Genomic DNA, 12,817 nt, shown 5'->3' with positions numbered 1-12,817 from the left:
CCTCTACACACTGCTTTGAACGTGTCCCAGAGATTCTGGTATGTTGTGTCGTTGTTCTCGTTGGTTTCAAAGAACATCTTTATTTCTGCCTTCATTTTGTTATGTACCCAGTAGTCATTCAAGAGCAGGTTGTTCAGTTTCCATGTAGTTGAGCGGTTTTGAGTGAGTTTCTTAATCCTGAGTTCTAGTTCGATTGCACTGTGGTCTGAGAGACAGTTTGTTATAACTTCTGTTCTTTTACATTTGCTGAGGAGTGCTTTACTTCCAACTATGTGGTCAATTTTGGAGTAGGTGTGGTGTGGTGCTGAAAAGAATGTATAGTCTGTTGATTTGGGGTGGAGAATTCTGTAGATGTCTATTAGGTCCGCTTGGTGCAGAGCTGAGTTCAATTCCTGGATATCCTTGTTAACTTTCTGTCTCGTTGATCTGTCTAGTGTTGACAGTGGGGTGTTAAAGTCTCCCATTATTATTGTGTGGGAATCTAAGTCTCTTTGTAGGTCACTAAGGACTTGCTTTATGAATCTGGGTACTCCTGTATTGGGTGTATATATATTTAGGATAGTTAGCTCTTCTTGCTGAATTGATCCCTTTACCATTATGTAATGGCCTTCTTTGTCTCTTTTGATCTTTGTTGGTTTAAAGTCTGTTTTATCAGAGACTAGGATTGCAACCCCTGCCTTTGTTTGTTTTCCATTTGCTTGGTAGATCTTCCTCCATCCCTTTATTTTGAGCCTGTGTGTGTCTCTGCACGTGAGATGGGTTTCCTGAATACAGCACACTGATGGGTCCTGACTCTATCCAATTTGCCAGTCTGTCTTTTAATTGGAGCATTTAGTGCATTTACATTTAAGGTTAACATTGTTATGTGTGAATTTGATCCTGTCATTATGATGTTAGCTGGTTATTTTGCTCGCTAGTTGATGCACTTTCTTCCTAGCCTCGATGGTCTTTACAATTTGGCATGCTTTTGCAGTGGCTGGTACCAGTTGTTCCTTTCCATGTTTAGTGCTTCCTTCAGGAGCTCTTTTAGGGCAGGCCTGGTGGTGACAAAATCTTTCAGCATTTGCTTGTCTGTAAAGTATTTTATTTCTCCTTCACTTATGAAGCTTAGTTTGGCTGGATATGAAATTCTGGGTTGAAAATTCTTTCCTTTAAGAATGTTGAATATTGGCCCCCACTCTCTTCTGGCTTGTACGGTTTCTGCTGAGAGATCAGCTGTTAGTCTGACGGGCTTCCCTTTGTGGGTAACCCGACCTTTCTCTCTGGCTGCCCTTAACATTTTTTCCTTCATTTCAACTTTGGTGAATCTGACAATTATGTGTATTGGAGTTGCTCTTCTTGAGGAGTATCTTTGTGGTGTGCTCTGTATTTCCTGAATTTGAATGTTGGCCTGCCTTGCTACATTGGGGAAGTTCTCCTGGATAATATCCTGCAGAGTGTTTTCCAACTTGGTTGCATTCTCCCCATCACTTTCAGGTACACCAATCAGACATAGATTTGGTCTTTTCACATAGTCCCATATTTCTTGGAGGCTTTGTTCCTTTCTTTTTATTCTTTTTTCTCTAAACTTCTCGCTTCATTTCATTCATTTCATCTTCCATCACTGATACCTTTTCTTCCAGTAGATCACATCGGCTACTGAGGCTTGTGCATTTGTCACGTAGTTCTTGTGCCGTGGTTTTCGGCTCCATCAGGTCCTTTAAGGACTTCTCTGCATTGGTTATTCTAGTTAGCCATTCGTCTAATTTTTTTTCAAGGTTTTTAACTTCTTTGCCATTGGTTCGAACTTCCTCCTTTAGCTCCGAGTAGTTTGATCTTCTGAAGCCTTCTTCTCTCCACTCGTCAAAGTCATTCTCCGTCCAGCTTTGTTCCATTGCTGGTGAGGAGCTGCATTCCTTTGGAGGAGGAGAGGCACTCTGATTTTTAGAGTTTCCAGTTTTTCTGCTCTGTTTTTTCCCCATCTTTGTGGTTTTATCTACCTTTGGTCTTTGATGATGGTGACGTACAGATGGGTTTTTGGCGTGGATGTCCTTTCTGTTTGTTAGTTTTCCTTCTAACAGTCAGGACCCTCAGCTGCAGGTCTGTTGGAGTTTGCTGGAGGTCCACTCCAGACCCTATTTGCCTGGGTATCAGCAGCAGTCGCTGCAGAACAGCGGATATTGGTGAACCGCAAATGCTGCTGCCTGATCATTCTGCTGGAAGTTTTGTCTCAGAGGAGTACCCGGCTGTGTGAAGTGTCAGTCTGCCCCTACTGGGGGTGCCTCTCAGTTAGGCTACTCGGGGGTCACGGACCCACTTGAGGAGGCAGTCTGCCCGTCCTCAGATCTGAAGCTGCGTGCTGGGAGAACCACTACTCTCTTCAGAGCTGTCAGACAGGGACATTTAAGTCTGCAGAGGTTACTGCTGCCTTTTGTTTGTCTGTGCCCTGCCCCAAGAGGTGGAGCCTACAGAGGCAGGTAGGCCTCCTTGAGCTGTGGTGGGCCTCACCCAGTTCGAGCTTCCCGGCCACTTTGTTTACCTACTCAAGCCTCAGCAATGGCGGGTGCCTCTCCCCCAGCCACGCTGCCGCCTTGCAGTTTGATCTCAGACTGCTGTGCTAGCAATGAGCGAGGCTCCGTGGGCGTAGGACCCTCCGAGCCATGTGCAGGATATAATCTCCTGGTGTGCCGTTTGTTAAGCCCGTTGGAAAAGCACAGTATTGGGTGGGAGTGACCCGATTTTCCAGGTGCCGCCTGTCACCCCTTTCTTTGACTAAGAAAGGGAATTCCCTGACTGCTTGCACTTCCCGGGTGAGGCGATGCCTCGCCCTGCTTCAGCTCACGCACAGTGCGCTGCACCCACTGTCCTGCACCCACTGTCCGGCACTCCCCAGTGAGATGAACCCGGTACCTCAGTTGGAAATGCAGAAATCACTGTCTTCTGCGTCACTCATGCTGGGAGCTGTAGACTGGAGCTGTTCCTATTCGGCCATCTTGGCTCCCAGACCCTTTTTTTTTTTTTTTTAGATAGAGTTTTGCTCTTGTCTTTCAGGCTGGAGTGGGGTGCAATGGTGCAGTCTTGGCTCACTGCAACCTCCACCTCCCAGTTCAAGAGGTTCTCCTGCCTCAGCCTCCCGAGTAGCTGGGACTACCAGTGTGTGCCACCATGCCTGGCTGATTTTTGTGTTATTGGTAGAGACGGGGTTTCACCATGTTCTCCAGACTGGTCTCAAACTCCTGACCTTAGGTGATCCACCCGCCTCAGCCTCCCAAAGTTCTGGGATTACAGGCATGAGCCACTGTGCCCAGCCCATTATATCATTCTTATGTGTTTGCTTCCTCATAGCTTAGCTTTGGTATATAACTGTTTTGGAATTATCATCCTTGGCTACTAGGATCAGTGATAAGGGTGACACTAGTCTGAGGCTGGACAGGTCACTCCTGGGCAGATGTCTTTGCAGAAGTATTTTTTGTGTAAGGTTGTGATGGCCTGTGTGTAATGTTGTGAGTTGTGTTTTTGAGGCAGGGTCTTGCTCTATCACCTGGGCTGGAGTGCAGTTGCACTGTCAAGGCTCACTGTAGCCTCAGCCTCCTGGACTGAAGCAATCCTCTTACCTCAATCCTCTCACCTCAGCCTCCCAAAGTGCTGGGATTACAGGCATGAGCCACCACACCCAGCCGAGAATGGGGCACTTGTGCACGAGAGTCCTCTCTTCATGGCCTTTCCCTGGCTCTATTTTTCAGAGTTGTTTTTTGTTGTTTTGTTTTGTTTTGTTTTGTTTTGTTTTGTTTTGAGATGGAGTCTTGCTCTGTTGCACAGGCTGGAGTGCAGTGGCGGAATCTCGGCTCACTGCAACCTCCGCCTCCTGGGTTCAAGCAATTCTCCTGCCTCAGCCTCCCCAGTAGCTGGGATTGCAGGCACCCGCCATCATGCCCAGATAACTTTTGTATTTTTGTAGAGATGGGGTTTCACCATGTTAGTCAGGCTGGTCTCGAACTCCTGACCTCAGGTGATCCACCCACCTCGGCCTCCCAAAGTGCTGGGACTACAGGTGTGAGCCACTGTGTGTGGCCGCAGCTCTATTTTGACAATTTTCACAGTCTCTTCCCACTTCCTGTGGCTGCCAGCATTCATTGGCTTGTGGCTGCCTCACTCCAGTCTCTGTCTCCATGGTCATACTGGTTTCTCCTCTGCTGTGTGTCCTCTCCTCTGTGTGTCTGTCTTACAAGGACACTGTGGTCACATTCAGGGCACATCTAGATAATCCAGGATCATCTCCTCCTCTCAAAATCTTTAACATACTTTAGGCCGGGTGCGGTGGCTCATGCCTGTAATCCCAGCACTTTGGGAGGCTAAGGAGGGTGGATCACTTGAGGTCAGGAGTTGGAGACCAGCCTGGCCAACACAGTAAAACACCATCTCTACTAAAAATACAAAAATTAACTGGGCATGGTGGCGCATGCCTGTAGTCCTAGCTACTCAGGAGGCTGAGGCAGGAGAATCGCTTCAACCTGGGAGGTGGAGATTGCAGTGAGCCGAGATTGTGCCACACACTCCAGCCTGGGTGATAGAGCAAGACTCCCTCTCAAAAAAAAAAAAAAATGCAAAAAAGGCCGGGCAGGGTAGCTCACACCTGTGATCCCAGCACTTTGGGAGGCCAAGGCAGGCAGATCACTTGAGGCCAGGAATTCGAGGCTAGCCTGAACAACACGGTGAAACCTCATCCCTACTAAAAGTACAAAAAAAATTAGCTGGGCATGGTGGCGAACACCTGTAGTCTCAGGAGACTGAGGCACAAGAATCACTGGAACCTGGGAGGCGGAGGTTGCAGTGAGCTGAGACCATGCCATTGCACTCCAGCCTGGGCAACAGAGTGAGACTCTGTCTCAAAAAAACAAAAAAAAATCTTTAACATACTTTTCCACTTAAGGTATTAGTCACTCTTGTGTTGTATAAGGTAATATCCACAGGTTTTGGGAATTAGGTTTTATCCAGAGGTTTTGGGACCATGTGGCTATTGAGGTCTTGACATATGACTAGGATAACTTTATTTAGTTTAATTAAAAAAAAATTTTTTTTTTGAGAGCCTCACTCTGTTGCCCAGGCTGGAGTGCAGTGGCGTTATCACAGCTCACTGCTCAACCTCCTGGGCTCAAACGATCCTCCCTCCTCAGCCCCGCAAGTAGCTGGAACCGCAGGCATGTGCCACCACAAGTGGCTAATATTTAGACTTTTTGTAGAGACTAGGTCTCACTGGTTGTCTAGGGTGGTCTTGAACTCCTGGGCTCAAGTGATCCTCCTGCCTCGACCTCCCAAAGTGCTGGGATTGCAGACCTGAGCTGCCATGCCCAGCCTGGTTTAATTTAATTTTACATACATACATTTATTTATTTATTTAAGATAGGGTCTCACTCTGTCACCCAGGCTGGAGTGCCGTGGTGGAAACACAGCTCGCTGCAGCTTCGACCTCCAGGGCTCAAGCAGTCCTCCCACCTCAGCCTCCCAAGTAGCTGGGAGCACAGGTGTGTTCCACCATGCTTGGCTAATTTTTGTACTTTTTGTAGAGATGGGGTCTTGCTATGTTTCCCAGGCTGGTCTTGAACTCCTAGGCTCAAGCAGTCCTCCCACTTCAGTTTCCCGAAGTGCTGGGATGACAGGCATGAGCCAGTGCACCTGGCCCAAAGTCATATTTTTACTTCTAACGTAGTTCAGCCTTAAGACTGTACCAGCAGATAGAGACGGAAAGGTAAGAAAAAGTGAATATCAGATTACATTTATAAATAAAGCAGTTACTAATTAATGTGTTGTTTTTTTAAACCTCCTTTTTAACTCTGGGTTACATCATTCCCTGGCTGTCTTTGCCCTAGCATCAGTGAGTCCTGCAGTCACTGCAGCCCCCTGCGAGGACAGATATTTTGGTCACCATCAAGTGGATCTTTATTTTTTATCTAACATTTACAATTCTGCCAGTTCTGACTCTTAAATTCTCTTTGCCTTGAATCCCAGGATCCACCTCTGATGTTCAGTGAAGACTACCAGAAAAGTCTGCTAGAGCAGTACCATCTGGGTCTGGATCAAAAACGCAGAAAATACGTGGTTGGAGAGCTCATCTGGAATTTTGCCGATTTCATGACTAACCAGTGTAAGCGGCAGTTTGGCTCATGGGATAATGTACCTGTCCTCATTTTTTCAGGTTGCCTTGCCCATTCTGGACACTTTGATTGTAAGAATATTGGAAACAAAGCGAGGAGCTGGTTTAATACATGCGGGTTGCGTTGAGGATTTCCTAGGAAAAGTGAGTTGTGCTTAGTAAGTAGGAAAGCAGTCAGGCCCCTGCTTCCCAAATACAGTCAAAAAGCAAACAGGAGAGTCTGCTATAGTGAGATGTAAATGGCTAGCTTGTCTTTTTCTTGTCTATTTCATAGCCAAGGAGGAAGGAAAAACTGGACCTCATGGATTTACTTTAGGAAGGTACAAAGCCTGAGAAGCTTAAGGTATTTCAGTCTGTTTTATATTACTCACTTGCAAAAAGCAGGCTCATCGAATACAGGTGAGTTTCAACACGTCTTGAATACGGCAGCATTTAAAAGTCTTTAGACTGGGCATGGTGACTCATGCCTGTAATCCCAGCACTTTGGGAGGCCAAGGTGGGAGGATCATTTGAGGCCAGGAGTTCGAGACCAGTCTGCTAAGCATAGCAAGACCCCTTCTCTACAAAAAGTAAGCAAATTAGCTAGGTGTGGTGGTGTGTTCCTGTAGTTCCCGCTGCTTGGGTGGCTGAGGCAGGCAGATCGCCTGAGCACAGGAGTTGGGGGCTGCAGTGAGCTATGATTACACCACTGCACTTGAGCCAGGGTGACAGAGTGAGACCTGTCTTAAAAAAAAAAAGGGGTCTTCAAAGACAAGAAGATCTGTGCTGTCACGTTGGGTGGATGAGGGGCTGCCAGGTTTGCAATGAATGTTTCCCATTTCTTCTTAGTTTATGGACTTACCATAAACTCAGGATGGCAGCTTGGTGGGTTGGAGAAGGATATGGTGATTGCGGGAGTTACAATACATTACTTATAGGGGAAAACAGGGTTTTGAAAGGTTAACGCTTAAAAGTGAGAATGGAAAAGGGATGAATGAATGAACAAGATGAGGTGAGATGGAAGAGGTAAAGGGAAAAGGAGAAGAAGCAGCTCTTCTCTGCGTGGCGCCTGGGATGAATGGTTTCTGGGGACATCCCTGATGGCAGTTTTGTGAAGAGGCGCAAGACTTTATGTGGTAAGAAATGAGCTGTAGGCCCAGCGCAGTGACCCACGCCTGTAATCCCAGAACTTTGGGAGGCCGAGGAGGGCGGATCACTTGAGGTCAGGAGTTCAAGACCAGCCTGGCCAACATGGAGAAACCTTGTCTCTACTAAAAGTACAAAAATTAGGCAGGCGTGGTGGCAAGTGCCTGTAATCCCAGTTACTCGGAAGGCTAAGGCATGAGAATCGCTGGAACCCGGGAGGTGGAGGTTGCGGTGAGGGAAGATCGCACCTTTGCACTCCAGCCTGGGCAACAAGAGCAAAACTCTGTTTTAAGAAAAAAAAAAAAAAAGAAAGAAAACAAAAGAAACGGGCCAGGCGGGCTGGGCGCAGTGGCTCAGGCCTGTTATCCCAGCACTTTGGGAAGCCGAGATGGGCGGATCACGAGGTCAGGAGTTGGAGACCAGCCTGGCCAACATGGTGAAATCCCGTCTCTACTAAAAATACAAAAATTATCTGGGCATGGTGGCTGCTGCCTGTAATTCCAGATACTTGTTAGGCTGAGGCAGAATTGCTTGAATCCAGGCAAGTGAAGGTTGCAGTGAGGCCACTGCACTCCAGTCTGGGCAACAGAGTGAGACTCCATATCTAAAAATAAAATGGAGGAGGAGGAAGAGGAGAAAAAAGAAGAAGAAACAGCTAGGTGCAGTGGCTCATGCCTGTAATCTCAGCAATTTGGGAGGTGGAGGAGGAGCAGGAGGAGGAAAAGGGGGAGGAAAAGGAAACAGCCAGGCCAGTCATGGTGTCTCGTGCCTATGAGGAGGAGGAGGAAGCGGAGGAGGGGGAAAAAAAGTAGGAGAAAAAAGAAACGGAGGGGGTGGAGGAAAAAGAAACGGAGCAGAAGGAGTTGGAGGAGGAGGAGGTGGAGGAGGAGGAGGAAAAAGAAATGGAGCAGGAGGAGGAGGGAAAAGAAATGGAGGAGGAAAAAGAAACAGGAGGAGGAAAAAGAAACGGAGGAGGAGGAGGAAGAAACAGCCAGGCTGGACGCGGTGGCTCACCCCTGTAGTCCCAGCTGCTCGGGAGGCTGAGGCAGAAGAATCGCTTCAACCCGGGAGGCTGAGTTTGCGTGAGCCGAGATCGTGCCGCTGCATTCCAGCCTGGAGACAGAGTGAGACTCCATCTCATCTCAAAAAAAACAAAAGAAAACAAAACAAAAACAAAAAAACAGCCAGGAGCCGTGGCTCACGCCTGTAATCCTAGCAATTTGGGAGGCGGTAAGAATTATTGAAATGCAATAAGAATTACCGAAATGTTGAACAAAGACACCAAGTGAGCACGTGCTGTTGGAAAAATAGCACCAATACTACACTAGCTCAACACAAGGTTGCCACAATCCTGTAATATATTAAAAATTGGGCCAGGCAAGGGGCCGGGAGGGGTGGCTCACACCTGTAATCTCAGCACTTTGGGAGGCCAAGGCAGGCGGATCACCTGAGGTCAGGAGCTCCAGACCAGCCTGGCCAACATGGTAAAACCCCATCTCTACTAAAAATACAAAAATTGGCTGGGGGTGGTGGTGGGTGCCTGTAATCCTAGCTACTATGTAGGCTAAGGCAGGAGAACCACTTGAACCCGGGAGGTGGAGGTTACAGTGAGCCAACATCGTGCCATGGCACTCCAGCCTGGGTGACAAGAGCAAAACTTCATCTCAAAAAAAAAAAGAAAAGAAAAGAAAAAAAAAATGGGCCAGGCGGGCTGGGTGCAGTGGCTCATGCCTGTAATTCCAGCACCTTTGGGAGGCTGAGATGGGTGGATCACGAGGTCAGAAGTTTGAGACCAGCCTGGCCAACATGGTGAAACCGCATCTCTACTAAAAATAGAAAAATTATCCTGGCGTGGTGGCAAGCGCTTGTAATCCCAGCTACTCGGGAGGCTGAGGCAGGAGAATTGCTTGAACCTGGGAGGTGGAGGTTGTAGTGAGTGAAGATCTTGCCACTGCACTCCAGCCTGGGCAACAGCCAGACTCTGTCTCAAAACAAACAAACCAACACAAACAAACAAAAACAAACCCCACAACCAAAATTGATATTTCCCGTGTACATTCGACCTTGACTGTTGCTCATTCAACCCAGCCCAACTCAGTGCCCCATCCCCTGGCCCTGAAGAGACCATTCTGGCCCAGAAGTGTCCTGGCTCGGAGCAGCACCTTCTGCTACCACACTGGGCCTCCCTTCTCCTCAGTGCCCAAGGGGAGGCACCTCACTCTGATCTCCCCATGGCATCCTATTATGCCTGCCAGTAAGGATAGGCGCTTGGTCCTAGAGCAGAGTGGTCTGCCGTTGGACCAGCCCAGCACTCCAGGTGACCTCAGCCTGCCCCAGGCCTTCCTGTAGGTTGGCACTAATTGGTTTGGCTGCAGCCTTGCATATGTAGCAGTTTTTATTACTAATAACCCAGGCAGGGTGGCCCAGGACCCCGCTGGGGGAGGTACTGCCAGGCTCCCAGCTGAGGGGCAGGCTGGCTTCAATTCTGACTGGCTGGCCCCAGTGATCAGAAAGATCCAGGCCCCACCTAGTGCTTTGCTGGAGATCTAGGCTTGGTGGGGCAGCTTGTGGGGTAAGGGGCAGGACCAGCTCAAAAGACGGGGTGGGGGCGGAGGCTCCCTCTGCAGGGCAGAGTCCTTTGGCAGCTGGGGCTGTTGGGCATGGAGGGGTCAGTTCACAGCTCAGGGCCAGAGCACGGTAGAGGTCTCTGGGTGCACACAAGAACCAGGAGTGGAGCTGAAACATGTCCTGTCCCCTGCCTGCCCTCCCTTAGTAACTGCTGGCATTTCCCATTCCTTCCTGAGCACCAGGCACCATGTTATGCATGCAATTTGCAAATGTTACCTGACTGAATGCTCAAAACAAGGCTATCACATAGGTACTTTATTATTTTTCAGAAGATGTCTTGCTCTGCCACCCAGGCTGGAGTGCAATGGTGCCATCTCTGTTCACTGCAACCTCCACCTCCAGGGTTCAGGTGAATCTCCTGCTTCAGACTTTCAAGTAGCTGGGACTATAGCTGCCCGCCACTGCGCCTGGCTAATTTTTGTATTTTCAGTAAAGACAGGGTTTCCCCATGTTGGCCGGGCTGGTCTCAAACTCCTGACCTCAAGGGATCCACCCATCTGGGCCTCCCAACCCTGAGTTTTTATAATAGGCCCCAGGCCAGGTGGTTAACAGAGGTCTGGGGCATTGCAGGGGGACAGAGGAGGACATATGTCCCTATTGGCCATTGTAGAGTCCCTTCCACAAGAAGGATGTCAGTCAAGTGACGTGCCCACCTCCACCCCACCCTCCCCCCAGTCCTGGGCACTAGGACTACTTCCCAGGTGCTCTGTACCCTTCCCCGATCTGTCCCATGCCCTGGCCTCTGCCCGCTTTCAAAACATAGATGTGGCCAGCGCCTTGGCTTATGCCTGTAATCCCAGCACTTTCGGAAGCAGAAGGATTGCTTGAGCCCAGGAGTTCAAGACCAGCCTGGGCAACATAGATCCTGTCTCAACATATTTTCTGCAAAATTTTTGTTTTTCCTAGACAGAGTCTCCTTCTGTCACCCAGGCTGGAGTGCAGTGGCACGATCTTGGCTCACTGCAACCTCTGCCTCCCGGGTTCAAGTGATTCTCCTGCCATGCCTCCTGAGTAGCTGGGACTACAGGCGAGCGCCACCATGCCCAGCTAATTTTTGTATTTTTAGTAGAGACAGGATTTCACCATGTTGGCCAGGATGGTCTCGATCTCCTGACCTCATGATCCACCTGTCTCGGCCTCCCAAAGTTCTGGGATTACACGTGTGAGCCACCGCACCCAGCCCTACAAAATTTTTCAAAAATGTCTAGGTGTGGTGGCACATGCTTGTAGTCCGAACTACTGGGGAGGCTGAGACAGGAGGATTGGTTTAGCCCAGGAGTTTGAGGCCGCAGTGAACTGTGATGGCACCACTGCACTCCAGCCTGGGTAACAGAGTGAGACCCTGTCTCTAAAACAGAATTAAAATTTTTTTTAAATAACAAAATGGGCTGGGCTCGGTGGCTCATGCCTGTAATCCCAGCACTTTGGAGGCTGAGGTGTGTGCATCACTTGAGGCCAGGAGTTCAAGACCAGTCTGGCCAACATGGTGAAATCCCGTCTCTACTAAAAATACAAAACTCAACCAGGTGTGGTGGCACATACCTGTAATTCCAGCTACTTGGGAGGCTGAGGCAGGAGAATCGGCTTGAACCTGGGACACGGAAGTTGCAGTGAGCCGAGATCGCACCACTGCACTCCAGCCTGGGCGACCAAGTGAGACTCTGTGTCTCAAAAATAAGAACAAAACGTAGATGCCTACGTACCATCTCTCTACCCTTGGCCCCTGGGGAGTAAGGGGTCACCCAGTGACCTCCTAGAAGGCCAGTGACAATGGGGGGTGTCAGAGTGCTCTTCAGAGCCAAGGGAGCAGTAGGAATTGGGATCTTAGCCTCTTAGTCTGACTCCAAGCTGTGAGGGAGAGAGCTGCAGGGCACTTAAGCTTGGTGGAGACTGTCAGTGCCTCTTTGCCTGTCCCTGCAGCAAAAGTTCAGGACACCAGAGCCAAGCTCAGAGGCCGTGGTGGAACAGGGGTGAAGAGCATGGGTTCTGACTTCAGACTGCTGGGCTGCAGCCCTGGCTCTCCCACCCCGGGTAAGGGCAGACTGCATGCCTCCCTGTGCCTCAGTTTCCCCCTCTTCATAGTGGGATTGTATTGGTGCCTACCCCAGAGAGTTGTGTCATCAATTAGGATGGCACCTTGGTCAGTGGCAGGAAAGGTTCCAGAAGCTCTGCTCTGGTCCCGGGGTGCTTCGGGCCCTGCCACCATCTCCTTGGGGTGGTGCCATGTGGTGGGAAAGACACCAACTTCAAGGCCAGACACAGTGGCTCATGCCCATAATCCCAGCACTTTCAGAGGCCAAGACGGGAGGATCACCTGAGGTCAGGAGTTCAAGACCAGCCTGGCCAACATGGTCAAACCCTGTCTGTACTAATGATCCAAAAATTAGCCAGGTGTGGTGGTGCGTGTCTGTAATCCCAGCTACTCGGGAGGCTGAGGCAGGAGACTCTCATGAACCCGGGAGGTGGAGGTTGCAGTGAGCCGAGGTTGCACCACTGCAGTCCAGCCTGGCTCTGTCTTGGTGTTCAGCCATGTTCCCATGCTCACTCCCTAGGTGACTCTGGGAAGGTCTCAGCCTTTTTGTCTTCCCAGTTAGGATGGTCCCATGCCCCTGCTACCATCAGACTTGGTAAGTTTCCCGAGGACTCTCTGCAAGAGGCACTGTTCTGGATGGTGGAGGAGAGACTAATTGTTCTGCTCTCCTGGCCAGAGTGTGTGCAGTGGACCCCATCATGGAGAAGTTCAACACATCCAGCCTACGACCAGCACCTGTGGGAGGTGGATATTCAAGGCAGCAGAGCCTACAGCCGGGGCGTGGAGAAGGCAGGGCTCCTCCCCAAGGCCGAGATGGATGGTTTTACGTTGAACTAATTATATACTCAAGTGCTGTTTAACTGTGTGCCTTGACCTCTTCTCTCCTTTAATGATCCCTGTGG

At 49.5% G+C, this 12,817-nt stretch overlaps 1 protein-coding gene across 5 annotated transcripts in view; it reads left to right on the top strand.

Moving 5' to 3' along the window:
* The window catches only part of LOC100609371 (uncharacterized), a 52,392-nt gene extending 39,617 nt beyond the window's left edge, over positions 1 to 12,775 (top strand). For 3 of the 5 annotated variants that reach the window (XM_063808322.1, XM_063808324.1, XM_063808325.1), the window contains 3 exons: positions 5,986 to 6,121; positions 12,436 to 12,510; positions 12,592 to 12,775. In XM_063808322.1, coding sequence (XP_063664392.1) covers positions 5,986 to 6,121; positions 12,436 to 12,510; positions 12,592 to 12,752 — 372 coding nt within the window. In that variant the 3' untranslated portion in view covers positions 12,753 to 12,775. Of the gene's footprint in view, positions 1 to 5,985; positions 6,122 to 6,172; positions 6,289 to 6,404; positions 6,474 to 10,152; positions 10,233 to 11,803; positions 12,350 to 12,435; positions 12,511 to 12,591 lie in introns of those variants that run through there. The other 2 variants (XM_063808321.1, XM_054676106.2) reach the window with 2 other exon arrangements.
* Positions 12,776 to 12,817: the final 42 nt, after the last annotated feature.

The sequence above is a fragment of the Pan troglodytes genome, chromosome 23, assembly GCF_028858775.2.
Source record: "Pan troglodytes isolate AG18354 chromosome 23, NHGRI_mPanTro3-v2.0_pri, whole genome shotgun sequence".
Taxonomy (NCBI): domain Eukaryota; kingdom Metazoa; phylum Chordata; class Mammalia; order Primates; family Hominidae; genus Pan; species Pan troglodytes.
The sequence above is the reverse complement of the archived record's forward strand: the minus strand, read 5'-3'. Positions and strand labels throughout refer to the sequence as shown.